The sequence below is a fragment of the Vidua chalybeata genome, chromosome 4, assembly GCF_026979565.1.
Source record: "Vidua chalybeata isolate OUT-0048 chromosome 4, bVidCha1 merged haplotype, whole genome shotgun sequence".
NCBI classification, from domain to species: Eukaryota; Metazoa; Chordata; class Aves; order Passeriformes; family Viduidae; genus Vidua; species Vidua chalybeata.
In genome coordinates this window covers 63868065-63893013 of record NC_071533.1, presented here as the reverse complement: position 1 = coordinate 63893013, position 24949 = coordinate 63868065, and the positions used below count along the sequence as shown (strand labels likewise).

Below are 24949 nucleotides of genomic sequence, written 5' to 3'. Positions count from 1 at the left end.
AGACTCATCATGAAAGGTGATTTGTGCATAACAGACATGACTAAAGGCAAAAGATTTCTCATTTTGAAGTGTAGCCAAGTAAGCAAGAGGAGAGCAAATTGTAGAAGGAAGTAGGAGAATTTAGTATCCCTAAGCTTTGTACTTGTACGGTCAAGAAAATAAAACAAAACCATACTGGGTGGTGGAAATAGAGTCTGCTTGAATGGGTTCTCTCTCTTAAAGGACAAGAATGTGCATTTAGATTAGACTTCAGTGCACTGAGCTCCATTGTTACTCAGCGTAAATATACTTTCTTGTTGTTCAGGTTAGCCAGCTGAACTGCATCTTTTGGTGTAATTCTGTTGTAACAGATGGAAATAAGGTCAGCTCTAGTTTATCTGGCAGTATTCCTATTTAGGTGAACCATGAACCTGTGCTGTGCAATTTAATAATTAATTGTTAAACAAAAGCAAAGCTTAATTCTAAATGCTCTTCAACTGAAATGACAGCTTCATCTTTTATTATCATTGAGTTTTTTATTTAAAGATACGCAAAGTGAAAAACAGGAACCCTTGGAGAAGGGAAATCTTACTTAACATGTCAGTTCCCATTTCCATGTTCAGTTCTTCTCCAGACAAATAAGCTTCCTACTCTCCAGCAGAGCTTTACTCTGCTGAAATCAGTCAGTGAGATGACTTTTTCTTTACTCATGCAGCACTTCAGGGCAACATCTCAGATCCTGAAACAGATTTTAATAAGTGTAAAAACATGTTTTACTAATTTTCATTTTTCATGTAATAACAGCTTAGTAATGAAAAAGGAAGAAGAGAGGTAGAAGTAGAGTGTTGTGAATACCTGGGTCTTGTCTGGTGAAATGTCTTGTAAGACAAAAAAAAAAAAATAGTGGTTTTGTAGGAAGCTTTGTTTCCTTGTTCTAATTTTAAATTAAGCTACTGTAGTGGTAGACATTAATCATGATTCTGGAAATGGTAGTTTTTACAAATACAGACTTTAAAAAATACTCACAGAATTAGCAGTTAGATTTTAATTTGTGGTTTCTTTCAATATCTTCATGTGAATCTTATTGCAAGTCAAAATCTCTTTGAAATGGTCCTTCATCTCATATTTTATTAGCTTTTACATGATTCTACAAGACTTACCATCCTTCCAACCTCAGCTTGGGTGACTGACAATCTCTCTATTGGTGTATTTGTAAAACTTGCTAAAACTCTACTATAAAATAAATAGTTCTGGTTTAAATTCCACCTCAAACTCTACCTAGTTCCCCTTAACTTCATCAGAAGTTGCATGCAACCAAGTGCTGAGGTTGATGTTCAAACCAGACCATAATTACCCTTCAGAGCTAGTTCCTGCAACCAAGCAGCAAAGGCTTAAATTATTAGTCTCTAATCTTGTGACAACACTACTAAAAAGAGTAAATCATTACCTTGATGTTGCTTAACAGTAATTCTATTACAACATATCACATAATTGTTTGTTTCTCCTAGACCAAGCTGGAGCTCTGAAGAAACTTCAGTTCAATGCATGACGACTGCAGGGCAGCTATTTCTTCAAGTGGAGCATCTCTTGTCTCAGAGGGCTGTGGTATGGCTGAACACTGGGTTTGCATTACTTGATGTGTAATGTCCCCTAAACCTTTTGCACAGACCTGTAGTCACACTGTTTTCACCAAGCATGTATACTGAAGTCAGCTTCTGGTCTTCCTTATACTGATAAAACTACACCTCAGACAGCTAAGCTCGAGTAAGAGCTCCCCATCTTTCTTTCTGTCCTGTTTTGTACCTATTCCTGTTCTGTTTTGTACCTATTAGCTTTTCTGTTAATTATGTAAAGAGAAATTTAGCACAAAGAAACATGGACTGTGAGCCTACAGGTCCTACTGGCAGATGAAAAGCTTATAATTAGCTAATTCAAAACTGATCTGTAAGCTTGACTAATCAAAATAAGGTTCTTTGAACTATGTTTGGGTGAAAAAGTGACCTGACTTGCACAGCTGCTGAGCATCTGCAGCTGTAAATTGCCTTTAATCAGTCAGGTTTAAACATTCAAGGTTTCCACTATAATTTTTCAGTCAGTTAATCAGACTCCACTGTGGTGTCAGGTAGGCATGTTTCCAAAGCACTGTGCATTTTAAGTGAGTGAAGTGGGATTTGTTTACACAGACTTTTGTACATGTTGTGTGGGGAAATGCAATTTCTGCTGTCAAAGTGGGTGTACCACATACAGGAGCATAGGACAATCAGTCCTCTGCAATCTCTGTTTGGTGTCTAGGAAAGAATCCTTACCTTCAGTATGTAACTGGAGCCTTGCATTAGGACTCATCAGAATGTTAACCAGAAAGGCTTTTCTGAGAAGAAAAAACACCCATTGCAGGAGGGGCACACAAGTCTTGCTATAGGATTAGTAGTTTTCTTCCTCCTAAGAGCTGGAAGTAGAAAGCCACCTTGAAAAAAAAGAATGAGGTTATACAGAACAGAGTTGTCATCCTGGGTTTAGGAGAGCCCAAACAAATAATAAGATGATGCATGGTCTGGCAGAAATGTATTCCACTCCCACCATCCATCAGCTTGTGTGGGTACTCTTACTCAGGAGTAAATTAAGCATGGCAGACTGCTGGGATTGTGCTAGATAAATACTTGCTGTGTGACTGTGCAGTGGGGGAGGGTGGGAAATTTGGAAAGGAAAGAGGAATATTTTAAATGCACTCTCCATGTTTAAGAACATGAAGAGGAGAACGGAGTTGGATAGCCAAACTGTTCTCTAGCCACATAGAGGCAATTACTGTATTTGCGGGAAGCTGTTATGGGAAGAACTCACAGTGAAATTATTTTTTCCTTCAGTACTCAAAGCCTTAGTGAGTCATCTGTCTCCTGCCTTCTTCTCCCCACCTCAAAAAAAAAAAAAAAAAAAAAAAAAAACACCAAAAAAAAAAACCAAAAAAAAAAAAAAAAAACCAAAAGGGAAAAGCCCTTATTTCTGTCCCTTGGCAAATGCCACAGCTGTTGTAAAGAGGGCTGAACTGAGCCAAGAGCCTGAAGAGGCCAGTTGAGGCATTGTCAGAGGGATGAATGGATGTGTTCCATCTCACATCTTTTGCTTTGAGCTGCAGATAAGCTTTCTCACAATGATGGAAACAACACTGATAAGATGGAATACCATGTTTGCAAATGTACACAAAAGTGCTAGATGATACCAAAGGGATTAAGTCTGGAAGCTGTCTGTCATGTTGGCACAGGGCCTGCTGTGCCTCTGCTGCCAGGCTGTTTCTCCATGGCTGCATGGCATGCCCATTCCTTCAGTGGACACCAGTTGTGTTTGTCCTCCTCCCTGCTGCCTGGTGGCTCCTCTGCTTCGTTCACTGGTCCTAGAGGAATGAGAGGACTGCCAGGAGTAGAAAGATGTGGTGGTGGGAGAGAAAGGTGTCACAGTGCTGCTGATGCCACCTGTGCACTTGCACTCACGGATTTGGCTCCCCAGCAGAATTGGGTTGGCAGGTGGCAAGGGCTTAGTGACAAATCTGTTAATTACAAAAGATGTACTAATTGCTGTTCTAATGGGCTACAGCAGTGTCATGGTATTTAAAAAATTACTTGGTAGTAGGAAGCTCTCTGCTGGGCAATTGAACTGGGAGCTGGGTGTCCTCTTCTGAGTTAGAGGTCTTGTTCCAGGAATGTGTCAATCACTTGATTGACAAGCTTTACTTACTGGGAGAAGGACAAGCAGAAGGGATTTGCAGCAGTGTCTTTGCTGTGAAATCTAGCAAACAGAAGTCTTTTTGATTGAAGCTCTTAGTTTGGCAAATTTACACATTTCCCCTCCTTCCTGGACAGTTCTCTTCCATTTTTAGATAGCAGGAAAAATATTCATTAGATGCTTCTAATTAATCCTTGTTTCTGTGCCTGCACCATTTCTATCTTTCTAGTCAACATACTGAGTAATTTGCCTGCCACATGTTATTCATGCTCTGTAACTTTTGTAGCCCTTAGGAGATAAAGTACATGGCCTTACCAGAATTTTGCTCTAAATGTGCTTGCTGATCTGTGCTAATTGAGAAGGTATGTGGAAGAAACACACCTGACACATGAATCAGGAGTTTGAAGTGTCATTCTTACAGAAAGTAAAGTTGTGAGAAAGCTGTCTCTCCCCACAGTCCTTAGTAGCTGTAGCTATGGCATTGGGCAGAGTTCCTTTCCCTTAGTTTCTTATTGTTGGAATTTTAGGGTTTTGAACAATTCAGAGGTAAAGACCACATCTGAACTTGTCCTGATACTCAGGTGTTAGCCCACATAAAAAGCTAGTATAAACCTGATGTGTTCCTAATAATCCTGTGTTAAGAAGAGAAACTTATCACTATTCACTGTTTAACCCTAGTGACCTACGGTCTGATGGGTTTATGTTGCACATTTCAGCAAAATGGTCTAGAAAAAGAAGGCGCTTGTATTGGAATGAAAAGGGTTGATGATAGTGTTCTGTAGGACAGCCAAAATGTCAAATGAATGGCAAGTCTTGGGGAATAGATTCCTTGTGATTTCTAACTGAGCAATTTAATCTCCAGCCAAGTGGAATGAAAAATAATAAAGAAAAACAATACAGCATTCCAAAGGAGCAAAGAAAGTGAGCTTTAAAATTCCAAGGTATACAGTAGGTAAGAAGAACTCTTCAACAATTCTCTTGTCCTTGCTGACTAAAGGATTATTTTTCCACATCCAGTTAAACTGTAACTTGTGTAGTCTTTGCACTTGATCGTACTGTGCCAGCTGCTGGTTCTCGGGTAGACTGCACAGAAGAGCAAGCGGCACTGGAGCACTGGCTCTGACACACAATGATTTTGTGATTATATCAATCTTTGCTAATCTGTGATGATGGCCAATTTAGAAATTTTTCATAAAATTCTGTAGACAAATTTTTTTCAAGTATTTAATGGGATAACTGTAATTTGAAGTGGTGGGCTTGTTGGGTTTTGATCTGTTGGAGATGTAGCTGACAAATTGGAAATTGGCTCTGCTGTATCTTGGAAATGTATTTCATTCATGTAGTGTCTTACTATGTAAAAATAAGTGACTAAAATGCATGAAAGATTGCCACATAGTTTCTGGAAGAAGAGGGGGCTTTCTGGACAGAGTGTAATGCTCTTTTAATGCTTTTTGGTACATCTCCAAAGCTGAGAGTTCTTTTTATGGCTGTAACAATTAACAAAGTTCAGCTACGCTTTGATAGAGTTATTATGTGCAATTCTTCAGAGGATGTTTAGTGGAACAGTCTGTATGATTTTATATACTAAATAAAATACCACAAATAGCATTAAATATTTTTTTTAAATGTGCAGAAAGAGTATTTTCCTCCTGTAAAGTTCAGCTTTTATAGATCTTTTATTTTGTAGTAACAGTAATGCCCACAGCTGAATCAATGTGTCTGTGATGTTGTTTGGCTTGGGTCTAGATGAACTGTTTACTATACAAAGATGTCAGGTTTGATTACTTAGGTTGAAACAGGACCAATCCCGTTGACCTAAATTTCTGTATTTCCTTTGTGCAAGTGAAATCCAGCTTCAATTCTTCATTGTGTATAAGAAGTGGTTCGTATTTAGAATGCCTTAAGAATATCTAGGATGTGTAGAGCAGGAAAAGATTCTGTAAATCTTGGAAAAGCTTTTGCTTTTCCAATGTTTATATGCTCCATATAAATTCTGTGTAGAACCAAAACCTGGAAATGAAAGTGTGCTATACCGACTCCTTGGACATAATGGCTGTTAGTTCCAGGCAGTGCATAAACGTAAGATTTTAGAGGTTGTGAAGGAGCCCTTCTGTCATAACCAGGTCATCTCTGTAAAGAGTCTCACTGCACTGTTTTGAAAGAGCTTTTCAAGGAAATGATAAAAAGAATGGTGCACAAAGACAATGTATTCTTTGTAGCTCATCCTGACAAGAATAGGACTGCTGACATTCATAAAATACACCATTTCTTTAAGAACTGTAGATTTATGTATTTTTGTATGTGTGCATGTTTCTTTTCAGTCTGTAATAAAGAAAAGTTCATTTCAGTGGTGAAAAGTCAGTGAGGCCAGGGATCAGACAAATGACCTTTGGACCATCTTTGTGACCATGAGAGTGGAAAGAATAGGCAGTGCTGTAAGGTGTTTGAGAAAGGATTTGAAAATAAGCAAGTTGTCTATGATAGGATAGGTTAGTGTGGTGCCCAGAAGCATCTTCAAATTAAAAAAGTAGAGGGAATATTCTTATTAGACTATAGAGTGGATGTAAAATATTCCAGGTTCCTGCTAGATTCAAATTTTGTCTGTAACAAATTTTAAAGTGTTGATGGGAAGGAAGTGGAAGTATCTTTTAAAATGAGTGTTCCCACTTACAAACTCGTTTTTTAGCTCACTTAATGTGACAATAGGAATAGTTGTATGGAGTCAGATCCAAGGAGAGCTTGCAGATGAGTGTAAGAACTTGGCACAGATATAGAATATTCTTCTAGCCTAAGAATTTGCACCTCAGGGGTTTATTGGAGTAATTTTGAAGTGGCAGAGACTGATGTCTTGGAATCTGATCTCACTGTGCACTAAGTGAGATGTGTTACAGTGCTTTTTTCTTTTTTTTTTCTTTGTTTTCCTTCTCTGAAATATTACTGATTACCAATCTAGGAAAGGTTGTGATTCACATGTGCAGTGCCATTGCATCCATTCCCATTATATGTAGTGTTCTGAAGTCCTTTCTTCAGAAGGAAGAAGTTATACTCTTATAAACACCTTTATAAGGCTTGTGTCTTGACATACAGGACAGCTCAGGAAAGGAGCTGATTTGAGAAGAGCTACATGACATCCAGGTCAGATGGAAGTAAGAATCTAGAATTTGGGTTTTAGATCCTTGCCTTTGGTCTATCTTACTGTCAGGAGTTTGTTATTTTCATAATATTATGCTGGGGGTTTGTACCTTTTTGGAAGCCTTGCTGCAAACTTCTGGCACCGTGGCAGTAATATGGTTTGTGGTGTAAAATATGACTGTTGTTGTTCATGTCTTATGAAGTATTGCATATGAATGTCTTCTGTGCTTGAAAATAGCCCTGTGTGAGCTCACTTTTGAGTGCATTTCTACAGCTCTGGAGACTTGAGTCAATATCAGGCTAATCCTTGCTGTTGGAGTTCATTTAAACAAGCTTTAGGGGGAGTGAATTTCTTTCTTTTTAGTCATCCTTCTGAAGGAAATAGTGATTTCCATAAAGAAATGATAATAGAAAAGGCTAGTGTCCAAATTTTCTTGTAAAAGAAGCCCATTGGATGAGATTATACATTTTTATGGTTATTTTATGTGATACGAATTGACTGTTCCCTCTCATGTCCTCCAGGTTAAAACTGTTTCTTTACTGCTGTCTTTCTGGAGCAGCTTTGCAGTGTACACTTGTTTTAATTTCAAAAATCTTCACTTAAAATCCCAACTATACATGATGTGGTGTTTATAATTTAATTCATCTTTTGTAGAAAGTAAGCATGAGCTTACAGAGTTTCTTCTTTCTGGTGCTTGTTAAAAAAAACAAAACAAAGCAAAAACCCACCTAAACCCAAAGGTATTATTTACCCAAGTGACAAAATACATGGTAGCCTTAAATTCTGGTTATTGTCAATCATGCCCTTACCTGTTTCAGTCCTTTGATCCAGTGTTTTGTGTGGTGGGAGTGGTAAAATGCTTTACCGCATCCTTTGGAGAAGTTCATATGGTGATTTAAAAGGGAACAGTGACTGGAACACAGAATCCATGTTTCTGGTGCACCTACTTACCTGCATGAGGCTTTGAGCACAAGGAGCTTCAAAGCTGCTGGAGGTGGGGACAGTCCATTAGTAATTCGACCCAGTTGGGCCTTCTAATTCTATAAATCACACTTGCATGTTTATTAGCTTATTTGGATATTCTGGTTCATAGTCAGAGTTTCCAAGTCTGAGAACAGCAAACTCTGAGATGCTTCACTGCATAATTATTTAAAACCTGGCACCACCTACTGTGTTGTACTGCAGTATAGTACAGAGTGAGTCTTTGCAGTTACACTGTGTCCTTAAATTGTATCCGAAGTCTCTATACAAGCAAAACAAAAATAGAAAGTCTTTGTTTTGTTTTGTTTTTTCAGGGTCTAGCAGAAGTTGAGCTTCCTCTTTGGTGCTGGCTGCAGCCATGTGCTTGAAGAGGTATATTTGCTTAACCATAAGGTTCCTGCAGCCACCAGGAGAGGGAAACACAGGCTTGAAGGACTCACAAATGACATGACCAAATGCTTCCTTTAAACCAGGGTTTGCTGCATTTGTTTTGGATTCAATTAGTAGCTTGTTATTGGGGTCAGTGGATTTATGAATTTACTCACTGCATCTTTTGTTGATAGACACTCAAAATGACATTATAAACTTTATGTAGTTTTGTTGATTTTAATATCCAACTGCAGGAATGTTTTAAAATTGCTTATATTCAGTAATTTTTTTGTTGATTTGCATATTTCTTTAGGAAAAATACTCTTTAGCTGTAGTAGTCTTGGATCTCAGTTACAGTAGTCTTGTACAAGCACAGTATACAATGAACCCATGGATGTCATATATCTTGCCAGAATGCCTTAGTATCAGAAAAATTTAAATCTCTTTTCTTCTTTTTTTTTTTTTCCTTTGGATACTTGATGTACTTTAAATCAATATAAGTAAAATTCTAAGAGAGCAGAAACAATATTTCCTAACAAGAGACTTAACTTCATATGGCAAGATATCTGCTGGTTAAATGTACCTATCAAATATGCTTTGAAATCACTAATAAATATTTGACCCCTTCCTATACATTTCTAAAAACCTTTAGTTAGATGTTGCTTTTACTAAAGTTCAATGGTCCACTAGCTAAAATGTTTAAAACAGTTTTGACATCAAAGCAGAAATTATTTTAGAGTCCAACAGTGCTTCCTAATATATCAGTTGTGGCTACCTTAATGATAGAATTGTGTGCAGTTAATCACAAACCAGTCTAGCAGTAAAATTGTTGGAACTGAAAATTTCTGCCAAGGAAATAAATCTTTTGTGGAAACTCCCACTTTCAGTATCTATGTGTATTTGGGGAAACTCCCTTTGCAGCTGTCTTCAGGAATAGGATCTTGGCAATCATGTTTGTACTTCTGCTAGTTATATAATTTTTTAACCTGTGTTCTATTTTAAATTGTTCTACAAGCACTGCTGAGAGCAGTTAATCAGAGCCATAGTGGCATTTACAGTCTTTTGTATGAGGACCTTGTATATAAATAACAGTTAAAAGGAACAAAGAAGGTTCATCTATTTTCAATAGTAAATGGAAATGGAGTGTTGGTGATGTATCTGAATTTATATTAAAAAGAAACAAAAGGCAGCAAATTATCTTCAGGACTTGCCTTCTACTTTAAGTGTTGTTTATACCAAATGTTACTGGTGTGATCTGACTGGCACAGACTTGACCCAGTTAACTCCCTGGGGTTTTGAGGGGCCTTTTGATTTAGTAGGAATCCATTACACTTGAAAACCTACACATAAGAAGAGAACCTACACATTGCCAACATCAAAAATCATGCTGAAACAGCAGGTATTGATCTTAATTCACAGAACCATTTAGGGTGGAGAAGACCTCTAAGATCATTGAGTCTTAACTTTCAACCTAGCACCAACCCCTGTTCACCACTAAACCATGTCCCCAAGTGCCACATCCACATTCTTTAAACACCTCCAGGGATGGTGACTCCACCACTTCTCTGGGCAGCCCATTCCAATGCTTGACAACCCTTTCTGTGAAGAATTTTTTTCCAAATATCCAACCTAAATCTCCCCTGGCACAACTTGGGGCTGTTTCCTCCCATCCTGTTACGTGGTACCTGGGAGAAGAGACTGACCCTCACCTGGCTACAGCCTCCTGAAAGGGAATTGGAGGCAGTGAGAATGTCTCCCTGAGCCTCCTTTCCTCCAGGCTAAACACCCCCAGCTTCCCCAGCTGCTCCTCACAGGACTGGTGCTCCAGACCCTTCCCCAGCCCCATTGCCCTTCTCTGGACACACTCCAGCCTCCCATTGTCTTTTGGGAGTGAGGAGCCCTACAATACATTAATATGAAGCCTTGCATTATTTTTCAAGGCTGGCTGGTATACGTGAATCTGTCAAGTAGTAATGTTCTTATATTGAGAGTTTGCAGATGGTTCTTGTCTTCCAGCTGCTCAATCTAATTTGCTTTTTTGGAAGCTGTGCATAAACTGCCAGTACTTTGTGGCTGTACTTTGATTTACAGACATTTGAGCAATATATGACATTAACTGTATCCCAAAATCAAAATCATGCCATCATCTTCTAGGATGTGTGCCAAACTGTTTGATGAAACAATCATGAAAAGTTACAACTTTGTTTTAAAATTGATATGCTCATTCTCTGAGATATGGCTTATTTATTGCAGACCAGTGCTTGCTGGCATTTTTTGAAGTTCCAAGCCAACAATATGTCTATAGATGTTTGGAACCTAAGAGCCACTAGGGTATAAGTAGAAACTTGGAAGCTTTCTGACTTTAAGTGTTTTTTGGGTTTTGATTGAATATATATTATCAAGATGTCGGTTACCTATTTTAAGTATATGTAACAAGTAAAAATATTATCAGGATTTCTTCATGTCTTCTGAAGTAAGCTGAAGGAAGGGATGGTGGTTGAAATTAAAAGTATAGGAGTTCTTTTGACAGTGAAAGAGGATTTTTGGAAATTGTGGCCTCATTTCTTTTCCTTGTTGCTGATTTTTTTTTTTTTTTGGTAAAGATAAGAATGTAGCTCACCCAGCAGAAGTAATTCTGATGGATGGTTATCCGTATTTTCACAAGGTTGCCTTACTTAATAGATGAAGGAGTCAGGCAAGTAATTTACACTTGCTCTTTTACAATATGCAGGTGACAAATACATTATCTCTCAGTATAATGGCTGCATTTCCACTGCCATCTAGAAACTTGAGACTAAACTAGTTTGGTAGAATTAATAAAATAATAAAATTTCTAATAATCTCCTGACTCAAACTTAGGACACATTCTGCTCATCCCTTACTTTCTTAATGCCTCTGTGGACTTCCATGGAAATATATGATGTATGAAACCTTACATTATTCTGAATGGAACTTAACCACTGAGCTGACTTGCTGCAGCTGACAGAAAGTGGTTTTCATGCAGTTTTAATTTTTTTTGTGCTTTGTTGATTTTTCTGCCTTGCTGTTGCTGTGCTCTTCTTGTGCTGCTTTTATTTGCAGTCCATTCTTGCAGTTTCCTGTAAATTTGTCAGCAAGAGGAAGTGCCCCTGCTGCAGACATAGCTCAGTCCTGTGGTGAGACAAGTGAATTTATACCAGCAAGGACAACGTTCTGCCAGATGTGTTTGTGCCCTCACATCCCATTAACTAATGATTAGTAGGATTGCTTTGGACTGCCAGCAAGAACTGTTCCTGACAATGGCAGGGAAGACTGGCTGACTTCTTCAGGCAGCAGCACTGCTGGAATGAAATCCAAGTGCTGGTTTCAGATGCTTTTAAGGTTGAGCGATACCTTAGAAAGAAATGGAGTATCTCTTTTGGAGTGAAATTCTTTCTAGGCTAGCTTGGTGCAAGGCTGGTTCTCACCACTGATTTCACGGGGACAAATGAAGATTAATCTGAAAAACTTATACCAAAGGTCCATGCATAAAAGAATTTTACTTTGTGAAGGAGGTTCTATTTAACAGTCTTTCACTTCCCTGGCAGACATGTCAATCAAATCCATAAAGCTTTAATGTACTTTCAGATTCCTTATTTGCAATTTTGAAATACAATCCTTCTGGTGAATGTTTGGTCTAGAAAGATAAACTAAATTTTCAGTCACCCAAAATTGTGAAATATCTAAACTTTGGTTGTTCTTTGGTGGAACACCTGCTTTTTTGTGTGTGTGTGTGTGTGAAGTGTCTTCTGTTCTGACTCTGGGGCCATCTTGATAGTGTTGGAAATCACCAGAGAAGTCAAAATGGGATCTTGGAACTTGAAATGAGAAATTCTGAGTGCTAAATTTCTGAGTACTAAAATGAAGAAAGAGAGAGCACAGCATGAGAAAGGTGAGAGGGGAAAAGCAGTACCTCAGGAACATGTGTTGGATGAAGGAGGCATGGTTTAATGAGAATGTTGAAGCCAAAGAGTGTGGTAGTAGCAGTTGTGGAGTTTGGAGGGGAAAACCAGGAGTTAGGTGTGTCATATCAGAAAAGGGAAAGAGGAACTGAAGGGTTTTTTCCAGTGTTGCATATACTCAAGTGCTGTCATTCTAAATTTTTTTTTTTAACTAAGTTGGAGAGACAGCTTGCAAAGATGCTAATGCAGACTTAGAAGAGTATGCTTAGATAACAGAGAACTCAGGGAGGAAAGATAGATTTAGAGCAGTGGGCCTTAAATGGGTAACTGATGCTGTAACAAATAAAGCAAGTGAATTAATTCACAAAGCACTGAGCTTAGTCCTCTGTAATTACTTTCTGTGTGAAAAATCTGTCAAGCCACTGACACAACTGGGTATTGATCCTTATTGAAGGGCACTGGGATCTTGTGTTGTGATATGCAGATCCTTTTGGCTAACAACAGCTGTGTGGTATTTATGGTTCAATTTCCCTTCCTATAGAGCCTGGCAATGGAAGGAGTGCAAATGGGTGCCCTATGGTGAGAGAGCTGTTTTTCTAGCCCATACAGCTGTGAGCAGAGAAATGTTACTTTCTTTTGTGCTTTGTCTGTTAGGTCATTTACAAAAAGAGATGTTGTATGGAGACTTCTTCCTTCTATTTTGGGATACAGATTCATGTCCGTTTCCTCAAAAATATGTGAAGTAAGCTTTTCTTGACATACTTATGTATGTTTTGTCCATCATTCTGAAACTTGCTAGTTGATTTTGTCTTGTTCAAACTTTTGAGCCTGGAATGTTTTTTAAATCTAGTCAAGTCAGTGAAATGCTTGAATCCTTTTAAGAACTCCAGATGAAAGTAAGTGTAAAACAATGACATTTATTCACTATCAGTTGGTGATACTTGTGAGCAATTGTGCACTGTCAACCTCTTGAATTTGAATTTTATTGTCTTTTGTGGTTTGTGTACCATCAACCATACCAGCAAGACTTGCTCTAAAGCATGTCTATGCTGCAGAATTTTTCAGGATGGCTGTTTTGATTGTCTTGGGTTGAAGAGGGAAGGACAAGCTCCAGCTGTGGTGGAGGAAAGAGATTAAATACTTACAGTTCTGTGGTGCAGTGCAAGTACCTGAGGCTCAGGCTCTTCAGGAGCACGGGCAGCATTTCTGAGCCGAGTCTCTGCCAGTGTGGGAGCTGGAGTACACCGGGAGAAAAAAGGACGACTTTCTTTTTCTCCCATAGGAAAGTGGTTGATTGAAAGGTGAGTAGGAAGAAAGTGAGCGCTGGAAAATCCCCTCTGCTTTCTAGCTCGATGTCTGCCAGGCGCTTGAGCTGTGTGGGAATTGATTTATAACCTCTCTGGGAAGCTGGGAAATCTGACAGAGATAGCGCTGCCCACTGACAGTGGGGGAAACAGGAAGTAACAAAGGAAACAAGTCATTGCCTCGGCGTCACTTTTGGCCACAGTGCACTGCAGATGCACGAGCAGTTGGGGCAGCGTTTCTTTTCCTTTTGTGTGCTGAGCAGACGGCAGCTGCAGCTGCGGCTTTCAACCTGGGAGTACCCAAAGGTGGGAGAAGTGCAGGGATGTTCCTGCCATGCCTGAGAGGGGTCATAAGTTGTTAATGGCTTTGTCATCACAAAGGAAACAATCATTCGGTGAAACTGTCTGCAGAAAAACTATGTGTCGGTCGGACAAGGTCACCAGGTTAGTGCTTTTTGTGGCTTGTGTTTCTGTCATCTTTTCTCCTTCAGGTCGAGAGCAGACTGCAACTAAGAGTAGAATATGGTATCTGAGCTAAAATACTTTAACTCATGCAGAAAATTAAATGATAAAGAATTGGAGTGGGAAGAGAAGAGTTGGGTGTTGGTTGAAAACTTGTCAGAAAAGAAAAGCAAGTTGAAGCAAGTGAAAGAGAGTGAATTTAGGTATACATTGTATCTCAGTCAGGCTTATTTCTCTGTTCCCTTTGTCTTGTAAGATTTTTTTTTTTTCTTCAGTGTTTGTACTGTGTTATTAATGTTTCTGAGAGAGTATTGTGAAAGGGGCTCTTAGAGGTATTAAGAAATGGAATGTGTAACCAGCAAAAGTAGGAGAGATATAGAAAAGCATTTCAGAAGTACTGGAGAATAGTTAATAAATTTTCAAGAGACCTGATAATTCTGCAGAAAGCAGTTTTAAGAACAGATGATAAATGTTTAGATGATTGAAACAGAGAAATTATTCTAACTCAGAATTGCTGAGAGCATGTAGGGGAAACTTTTCCTGTTCTGCACTGTGTAATGCTGCCTCATCTTTGGTAAATCCTGATACTTCAGTCTCCCTCTGCATGATTTGAGAAATACATTCATTTCTGCAAGTTATGTATTATATGTGTCATGTTACTTGTAAATTATATATTTAGAAGTAAACTAGCATCTGGCTTAGCTGGGTTTTGCTTCCACATAAAATTTAAGGACTAAAGGTTGTGCAATTACAGTTGTAAAAGTTCTCAGATGTAATTGGCATAGAGACGTTGTTACAAATTCAGATCAGGTTTACTTTTTATACTGCAGCTTTGGAGGATGGTTTTTTGTTTTTTCCAGCGTGACCAAAGGGGCCAGATCATAAATATTATTGTAACAAGTGAGAACTTTTAAAACAACTATTGGCAGCTGTAATCTCAGAGAAGAGGGTAATATTTTTTTTGCCTGTATATTGCTAGATGTGGAGATGATCACATCTGCCATGTATTCTGCTGAAGTTAAGCAAGAGCTGAGGACTTTTCCAGGACGCAATCCTTAATTGAATCAACTTGTATTTGCTCTAATTGGGCTGAACGCCAGTAGATCTTAAGGCCAAGAGGGATAAGTGTTCTTCTACAATGTAATCCAGATTTTTCATGTGGCAGAATTTTACTTTACTCATGGAGGGACTTTCAGTCTGTAAAGTGATACCCTTGCCTTCATTCTAGCTAGTCTCTGCCCACTGAGTGTGGGATTCGATTAAAATTGCTTCACAGATATATACCTTTGCCTGCTACACAATAACAGAAATCTGCTATCCATTCAGAGTTTGAGCTTGGTAGCAGCACTATGTTTCAGTACTATGTTTCACTTCTGTATCTGACTGGCCCTATCCTGGTTACAATATGAAGTGTGTGAATTCACTTTTTTTCAAGCTGTTTAACTTTCAGGGTACTTTGAAATAAAAACTGGCTCATTGTGATAGTGCTTGAGAAAAGTATACTGATGTGATAGACTTGGGCTGACTTTATTGATACATTAGCAATACACTGCAAACTGGTTTGGTTTTCAGTCTGGTAGACCAGTTTGTATATAAGAGGCAGTTACAATAGCAATTATATAAGCTCTGTATCATGCTCCAGAGTGCTGATTGCACTGTTCTGTCTTTCCAAAAGCACTCTTGAATGATGAAGCACATCCTAGAAACTGCTGTTCTACTGTTTCTCCTGCTACACTGCAAGGCCTTTCAGCTCCCTCACAGGCATATAATTGTCACAGGGATCACCTGAGAAACAGTGATGCAAGACCTTTCCCTGACTCCTGCCATCCTCTTCTTGTTCAGAGAACAAGGGTTTGGGACTTGGTGGAAAAACTGATTAAAAAATATGTATCTAATTCCTTGGTGTGTGGGAAGAGGAATAAAGTGTGTAGCTATTACTAGAAGCTTTCACCAAATAATGCATGAAATGTTGCCTTCTGTTTGTGACAGAGGACCAGTGTCAGGAGGGGCTTTGGCTGCACTGAGTGAGCCCTTTCTGTTAACTTGGTTTTCAGCCCTGTGGAAGGGCTCCGATCCACCAGAGGTGAAAATGTGTAATGGGGGCTTTGGCTCATAGTGTAAGAATGTAACTGCATAAGAAACAACTGGGAAATATCCCTCTGTTCCCAGTAATGCCAAAGTTAACAGGCTCTGCAGTGACTTCAGTGACTGCTATGGCATGTACCTGGTAATGCAACATCCATCTGTTGATGCAGCCTGTTAAAGAAGTTACACCAGGAATACCAAGAGTTGAAGGAACCATTCAGTGAGCAAAAGGCAACCATTCTATAGATGCTAAGACCACAAAAATCTCTGAGCTTCCATTTTTTTTCTTGTCTCCCCCTACAATAAAGATTCTGAAGTTAGATTTGTGTTGACAGCTTTCTCCCAGCAGTGTGAAGCAAAATAGCAACATCTGTCCTTACAGAGCTGTTTTCTGCAGTCAAGAAAATAAGAAAAATCTGACTTGGGACTAGTGTCAAAGTACTGAAATGCATTTCAGCAGCATAACTGAAAGATTTCATCTCAGAATACCGATGTCTTCCCTAAGTGTCTGCTACTTGCCTGCAAATGAAAGTGCTTGAGGAGTGTACAGATATGATGGGGAGTGTTATAAGCCACACTGAAATCCAGATAATAGGCTTAGCTGCCTCTAAATCTGTTGAAAAGCCTGGTGCATTAGGTGGGCTCTTTAGTTCATGTAATGTGTACTTGGTGGCATGGATTTCAGCTGTGTCTCCTTTTACTCACTTCTTTTATTCACTTAGCTGGGCTGGGGAAGTTCCACGTTTTGGTCTCTATTTTCAGGACTGTTTTATAGTAAGTAGCCAAAAATAAGAAAGGATTGTGAAAAGGGGAAGCAGTACCTGATACTCAGCTGTCCTTTCCTGTCAGGTAAATCCCATAGTCAGCTCACTGTAGAAATGGATTTTTTTTTTTCCCCTACTTGCTCCTCTGCTTCCATTGTTTTCTTTTCTTGCCTGTCTGCCTTAAGATCTGGCTTTTCAGGTAGAGGAGAAAATGCCTATCCAGACATGCTGTAGTGAGTAGTCTGACTCATGCACTCCCCTATAAAAAGCAAACATGACCAGGACAAATATTTCTGCTTTCTGTATTTACCTAGGGTAGCATATACCTATTGCCAGTGTTTAACTTTGACTTCCTAGAAATTTCAGCTTACTGGTTGTTTTGGATAACCTCTCTAAGACATTTAACTCTGCCTCTTCTGATAGGTTTTTCAGTCTATGTACAGAACACTGAAACTGTTTCACACAATGCACTGGGTGCTTCAGTCCTTCTTCTGTTCGTTGTGGTAAAGGTACAGAGGATTGGAAGACCAAAGATGAACTTGAAACTGTTGGATGGCATTGAGACTAACATTGGAAAAGTAGCATCAGAATGTATTTGTCTGAATGAAAAGGTTTAATTTTTGCTTAGTCTATTTTCTGAACATAATTAGAAATAGACTGAAGTAACTTAAGTTCTAATGTTTAAACATTGATGTGTGTATTCTTAAAAGAATAAGCACAGGACTTTCCTTTGCAATCCTTATTTCAAGGAAATCACTCTTAGTAGTATTGCTGTGGTTTGGCATCAGCAGCCAGCTGGGTAACTCTCCATTTCCCTCACTTCAACTTTTCTGTAAGATGCGGAGAAATAATTTTAAGGATTTAGGGGGGCAGGGGGAGTGTTAGCTTCTGCTACTATTTTTTGAGTTTTATTCTTAAAAGCTTAAAATATGTGAGTAGCCCCTTTCTGGACACATTGCTGTTGCTAGAAATTTCGTTGTGAAGGAAGAGGAGGAGGAAATAACTCATCTTGGAAAGATCTCAGTCATTTAATAAGAACAGGGAGGAAACAGCAGAAGGAAGGATATAGCTGAGTAGAACAAAAGCAACTTACTTTTTGGTGACTTTGGGAGGTCCTGGGGGAAAATTGGGATACCATGGTGTCTTGACGTATCTGCCATGGGAGCCTTTTTAGGGTCTTGGATCCTATCTGCTCTGGCTGTATCTGCTTCATAACACTCAGGACCAAAACCTAGTTTTTGTGATTAAGTCTTCTAGACTGCCTAGAGAATTTAACTTAGTTTAAACACTCTTGGTAGAAATTGCTAGGAATTGCCACTCCCATGTGTCATCAGCAAAGAGATCTAAATCTTAAACTCATCCTAAATGCAAGATCCATTGACTTGCATTTCTGTTTTTCCTAACCCATACAATGGATATGTACTTTGCTGTTGCACCTCAACAAATCTGAAACACTTCCTTATTCTTTTCAGAAAGGAAAAAGCCACTTTAGGTTGGAGGGGCAAGTGCTTGCATAGAGTGTTGTGCTGAGGCTCTTGGATTCTGTGCTGAGCCTCACAATTTTCCTCCCTTATTGCCCCTTTTGGGAAAAGGAAAAATGAACAAGATCCATTAAATTTCAGTCCTGCACTGAAAGCTTTTCAGTTCTAAACCATTATTCCTTTATCAGAAACTAATTAACTGGAACTTCATTAGTTTGCCTTTTACCAGCAAAGGTCTCTAGCCCTGCACCTGATGGTAACAGATCCTTTTATGTCTAGGTCAAAATTCCCATTCTGTCCATTTGTGATTTCTTTTCTCCATGACACAGTTGGATTTTTAGCCTAGTTCTGTTAGTAGTTGAAGAAAGAAAGGGCTCATAATGACATATCAGAATAAGTTACTACCTCAGAAACGAATCTATTTGGTTTAAGATGACAGCAGAAAGAGTGCTAACTGAAGAGATGCTTGGTGGAGCATTACATAAATAATTGGTATATAAATTAAAGGGAAGCCTGCAGAAATCTGAGAGGAACTTCATTTGCACAGGGTGCTGTCACATGTAACACAATATGAGATGATAGACTAATTCTTTTAGTTAAAGAATTAAGAATTAAAGAATAAAACATATAAATATCAGGAGTAAGTAGTATTGGATGCTGCAGTTACTAAACCTTGACTTGATTCCCTTGTTGCACAGAAAATGACATTTTCCTCTATATACGTGTGTCATGTAGCACTTGGGAGAAGAAACCAATTTTATTTCCAGTCACCTGCCTGATTCAGTCTTGCAGTGTTACCTGGAGTATTTTTAAAACATAAATACTTAAGTAACATTTACTAAGCACTTTTCCTTTGTTTCAACAACTGTCAATCACTTTTGAGAGCTGTATAAAAATAAATCGGGGCTTTTTGCACCACGTTTTTTTTATACATTACAAAGTTCCTGGAATCTTTGAACACCCTGTCTCTGTTACATTCTTGAGTGCTGAACCACATTAGTTGTTTGGAAAGCTTGTTTAAGGAAACAAGCTTTGCTTCTCAGTACTCATTTCTTAAAATAAATCTGAGTTTTAAACTGTTTTTAATTATTCTAAATTGCAGAATGATGGCCTCGCAGGAGCAGGTCTGGCCAGTCCCAATGAAGGCAATTGGAGCACAAAACCTTCTGACAATGCCTGGAGGAGTCACCAAGTCAGGGTATCTTCATAAAAAAGGAGGCACCCAGCTGCAGATCCTGAAGTGTAAGTTGAATGAGGTATTAACTAAATTAAATGTTTTAAATGCTTGCCTCTGGGCCCAGTAACAGCTCTCGTGTTAGCAGACTGTTGAAGCTGCTTTTCCACTTTGTATTGGAATACAATTTTACTGGAATATATGTATGAAAGACTCATATTGAAAGATTTTTCCTTTAATTGTTTTGCAACTTTAATTTTTCAATAATATATGTTGTGGTTGATTTTATTTTGCTTGTTTAGTTCTCTTGTCAAGTCCTTCACAAGGAAGATTTTCAAGACAAACAGATTCCCAGGATATGTATCAATTTCAAATACTCTTTTCTGAAAGAAAACAGTACTCGGCTTTTTTTTTTTTTTTTTTTTTTTCCAGTTGGTTATTCTGTACTGGAAAAAATATCCCCATCTCCTACTGCTGTTGTGAAATGGAAATTTTCTCCCTGCCAACATTGGGCTGTACTTAATAATAGTAATTTATTCTGAAATCAGTGTCTACTTACATGGGACAAAGTTCATATTTTGGTTTTATTTATATACTTTTCATTTGGTATCCCTGTTTTTACTGAAACTATACTTATATGGTTAAGGACAAAGATTACTGCCTTTGATAAAGGAAGGGGCCTTGGCCTCTTTCAAAAAAAGAAAGCGGGACATCGTTTTATTGGCAGGATTAGGTACTTGAGGTGAAAGAAGAGAGGGAGATAATGGTTGGGGGATGGATGTAAATATGTGTTTGTATCCTGTGGCTGCCTTGCTGCTATTGCTTATTCCACTAATAAAGGAGCACAGGTGGTGGTCAGGCCTGCAGTCTCTGAGGCTTCTTTTGAAGTTTTCAGATCAGCTGCCTCTCAAGTGAGGGAATCCAATATTACTCTTAGTCCTGAAACTCTGCAATTGGACAGCTTGACTGTGTGACTGACCATCAATGAGCTGCCACTTAACGAGTTTGTGCTCATTTACAGTGATTCGTATGATTATTAATATCTTAAACAATAATTCTACACATGCTAAGAGGTTCTAGTTGTTCTGGTGCCCTTGGATTTATATTTTGATCACTTTTTATCTTTTCAGGGCCACTGAGATTTGTTATTATCCACGAGGGATGTATGTACTATTTTAAGAGCAGCACATCTGCATCTCCCCAGGGTGCATTTTCTTTGAAAGGTTACAACAGGTAAGTGCCAAGGAAGTTGTTAAACACCCAAGCTCCCTTTACTTAATGCTAAGGGCTATGGGTTTCATTTCTTATAAAGTTCAACACAGCTACATCTGTTGTTTGGTTTAAGCATTGATCTCAGATTCCAAGCAATGGAATATTCCTTTCAAACTGTATATATGACATTTCCTGTGCTCAGCGAGTGGATAGCCTTCCTTTTCTGTAATTTAACCAGTAAAGCTTTTTGAATTGCAATGGCCTTGCCCCTGTTACTGATTAATGCAGACTGCACATGTAGATAGATGTGAATTCTTTCAGACAGACCATCTTTGTTCTCTAATGACCAGAAAGGAATCAGAAGAGAAAATTTATGGAGTTCCTAGTTCAGCAACTGTAGTTAGTGATGAAACTGTATCACCTACATAGTGCTAAATAAGAGAATGCATGTGCAGAGTATCTGACTCATTTCACTACACATTTTTAATCTTAATATTTATTTTGCAAGTTGAAGACAGAAATATGTGGCATTCAAGTTAGCCAGTATTGTCAGAATCTGAATGCAGCAAAAGTACAAGGCCTACTGATACAAGTCCAACTGAACTTTAGGGAATTGCTCTTGAAATTGATGCTAAGAATGGTTTAATGAGAAAGAGAAAATGTAGAGAAATATTGTTGTATTGATCCTAACCACTGTAATTTTATGGTACTTGTACATGTATATCTTGTATAATGTTCTCAGACTTTTCTTAAATTATGAGAGCTTTTCTAACAGAGCACAACAATGGCATATTTTTAAGGGAATGCATTTGTAAACATTGTAGCTAGTTAAAAATTCAAGATTAATTTGTAGAAGAAACCCACAGTGTAATTTTGTCATGACACCAGCTTCTGCTATCCACATGAATGTGAACAATACCATGGAAATGTGCATCTGTAAATGCTCGAGACTGTTCATTCCTTTTTTTGTATCTTCATTCTAGCAACCTTGTAGAGACCTTGGTTGGAATAGGGGCCAGGTCTTGATTAGTATAAGGCACAGACAAACATTATTGAAAAAGAATTTGAACTGAAAGAATTGCTAGATTGAGTAGTTGCATAAGGGGTTTTTAGATTTATTTTTTTCCTCCCAGGAGCTCCAAATGAAGAAATTCCTTACACACACAAAAAAGAAAGTGGTTAAGTTATGCTTGCTTTAAAATAATAAAAAATGTGCAAGTAAGTGTTTATATGGGAAACTTGTAAAAATTAAGTTTGCTTTTATTATTAGTTTTTCCTTATTTTAATGGGAAACGTGTTTTAATTTCTCTTCTGAAATAGTGACTTCTTGAAATAAGGGCCACAAGCACCCTGAGTACCTCTTGCAGTATGTGATGCTTATGAATGAATGTGATTCATTAACTCTTGAACAGGTCAAAGCAGATGTTTGTAAAGGTCTGGCTGCTGGATTGACAAGTGCTTTTCCTTTTGCATTGTCCCTTCTACCACAATAATGGAGAAGTACTGCAAATGCACACATGGGGATTTCTGTGGTGATTTTCTGGGCTTGGAGATATTTTCCATAAGGCAAAACTGGCCAGTGAAACTGCTTTCTGTCAGTCTTCATGACTCACATAGCAACATTAACTATAGATTAACTATTAACATTAACTATAGATTAAGGTGTTTCTGTATTGGTTGTTCTGTTTCTCAGGGTTATGAGGGCAGCTGAGGAGACAACATCAAGCAATGTGTTTCCTTTCAAGTTAGTTCACATAAGCAAGAAGCATAGGACGTGGTTTTTTTCAGCTTCTTCTGAAGATGAAAGAAAGGTAACTTTCTTCTTTTGCAATAGTATTTTCCTTGAAGCAAAAAGCGAATCTTGGACTTCCCTAAAATCTAAATGAACTGGAAATGCAGCTGAAATTTGTATACCTAGTTCTTTGGGCTCCTCTGAAAATCATGTCCGAAGTTTTAACTATTAAGTTAGTGTTAATTCAACTTGTAATTTAGGGAATGGCTGTGACATACTAGATGGCATGGGTTTCTCCATATTTCATAAATATTCTGTATTTATTTTTCGCCAAGGAAAAAGTGATGATACATTAAGCTTTTGATAAATTCTGTAAACTGTTCAGTGAAATCTCTCACCCGTAAACATACTCTGAAAATATATATCTGGTTTTAGGAATAACAGCCTGAAATTTGCAAACTGAAAATTTAATACTTCAGTAGGTTCCTGCAGCATTTTAGGTAGTCAAAACATTAGACTGCTGAGTCTTTTCAATAAAAAAGTAATGGATAAATACTATTTCAATGTATGTTCCCTGCACAGTTACTCTGATCTTACAGAGGACAAGATACATCTGTATTTAATGATTGAAAAATTGATGTGTTGGATGTTGTATTTTTATTTTTGTTTAGAATTGGATGCTATCCTTGAGAAGGGAAATTGGTCACTACCATGAGAAGAAAGAAATAATAACAGAATTTAGGTATAAACCCTTATTCTTTATTGGCATTTTTCTTCCTTTTGCACTAGCTCTTTACAGTGGTGTTTTAGGCTTTTTTACACCTACAAGTAACTTCCTGTTAAATAAGAACAGACACAGTAAGACCCAAGAAGAAAATCCCTTGCCAATTTATATTTTAAAGAATATGAAGAAAAACCCACATCTTTAAACAAAAAGCACTTTCAATGTCAGCTTTGTGTAAAAGAAAAGAAATCTGTTAAAAGACAGCATCAACATATCTGACTGTTAACTGGGAAATAGGAACAGATTGCTTCTGCTTTTCCAGCATTCCTTTCCAGTGCTGCAGTCCTGCTAAACAGAAGTAACTCTGTCTTTTCTTTTGCAGTGACTCTGGTTCTGATGCAGACAGTTTCTATGGCTCAGTAGAACGTCCCATTGACATCAAGTATTCCCACCATTCAGCAGATAATGAAGGTGACAAATTCAGACACTGATAAATGAGGCTTCTTTGTTGCTTATTTATTTCGTCTGAATTCTGCAGGAATTATTCCCATAGCTTAAGTAAACTGATCCAATTTGTAACTGGTGTTTTTTTACAAGGTGTGTCTCTGTTGTAGTTTTAAATCAGCCACAGGTATTCTGTGCCATTAACTGTTGGTACAAATAAACTAAAGAATTTCAGATCCCTTAAGGAGGTTAATTAAAAGTGAGGATATGACAGAAAGCCTGCCAGGGAGGCATTCACAGCATATTTCAACAATGGAGTTCCTAGTCAAGAAATATGTTTGTGAAAACCAACATGAGAAACCTTGCCTTGAGGTTCAGCAGGGATCCTTTTCTCAGCCTTTCCCCATCTGCCCTTTCAGATTTCTAAGGGCAATGTTGATGGGAGTAAGTCCTCTCATTTCCTGAAAGGAAATTCCTGCAGGAATGGGTCTTGTCAGGAAATCCGGTTCCATTGCTGCAAGCAGAGGAGAACAGACTCATCAGCATTTCATGTGGGGTTGCAGTTTAGTCCTTCTCATTTTATGGGAGAGGAGGGTTGTATGCAAGATGAATGATGATCAGAGGCCTGGTAGGAGTTTAAATTAGGAAAATTAGAATAACTGATTTTTATCAGATATTCTAGCCTTTTTTAGGGCATTCCTCTGCATATTGTCCTTCAGGCTCCTCTTATAATTAATGATGAGAAATTACTGCCTAGAAGTAACATGTTTTTTGTAGCTTGGCTATTCTGATTTACAGTTAAAGGCAGCATTAAAACCACTTAAGCTGTTTGTTCTGATGCCTTTTTTTGTTGTTGTTGCCAGAGCAAGGCAAAAGAATTAAAATTGTTTTGTAGGTCACGAAGCTTGTTTAATCTTCCCTATTGTAAAATCATAAATTTTTCTGTGATAGGGTTAAATTTTGGGGGTTATGTTTTTTCCCCGAGTGCTTTTGTCAAGGTATCCATGTAGTCCATGTAGTTGTCTCTCTGCAGCTGATTTGAACTTGTCTCAGGAAGGCTGGAACATTAGCAAGTGTCACCAAAAAATAATTGTTTTAACTTGTAACTTGAAAAAAAAAATTAATGTGCAGTATACTTGATCTGCCTCTGTTACAAGAGATGGCTTTTTTAATTGACATAAAAATTTAGGGAAACACCTAGATGGCAGAAAGGTGGATCAAAACTATTAATTTTTTTCACCTCTTTAGAAAAAATACCTGAAAATATCTGTTTTAAGGAGCCCTAAGTACTTGATAGTCTTTCTTAAGTTTCCTAGGTTCCAAGAGTATTTATCAGAGTCTAACACACTGATTTTAATGTGCAGATTATGACCAAGAGGAAGAGGATGAGTCTTATTTGCAGCCGGATACTTCTGACATAGTGAAAGATGGTATGTGATTTCTTTGATTCCCCTCACAAAAGGCCCCGTGA

The 24949-nt window shown here is 38.1% G+C and overlaps 1 protein-coding gene across 4 annotated transcripts in view; it reads left to right on the top strand.

Moving 5' to 3' along the window:
* The window catches only part of SH3BP2 (SH3 domain binding protein 2), a 36619-nt gene that overhangs the window by 5777 nt on the left and 5893 nt on the right, over positions 1-24949 (top strand). The window contains exons 2-8 of one of the 4 annotated variants that reach the window (XM_053940380.1): positions 1488-1584; positions 19295-19434; positions 20497-20599; positions 22272-22389; positions 22982-23052; positions 23417-23505; positions 24843-24908. In XM_053940380.1, coding sequence (XP_053796355.1) covers positions 19296-19434; positions 20497-20599; positions 22272-22389; positions 22982-23052; positions 23417-23505; positions 24843-24908 — 586 coding nt within the window. In that variant the 5' untranslated portion in view covers positions 1488-1584; position 19295. Of the gene's footprint in view, positions 1-1487; positions 1585-13667; positions 13845-19294; positions 19449-20496; positions 20600-22271; positions 22390-22981; positions 23053-23416; positions 23506-24842; positions 24909-24949 lie in introns of those variants that run through there. The other 3 variants (XM_053940379.1, XM_053940382.1, XM_053940383.1) reach the window with 3 other exon arrangements.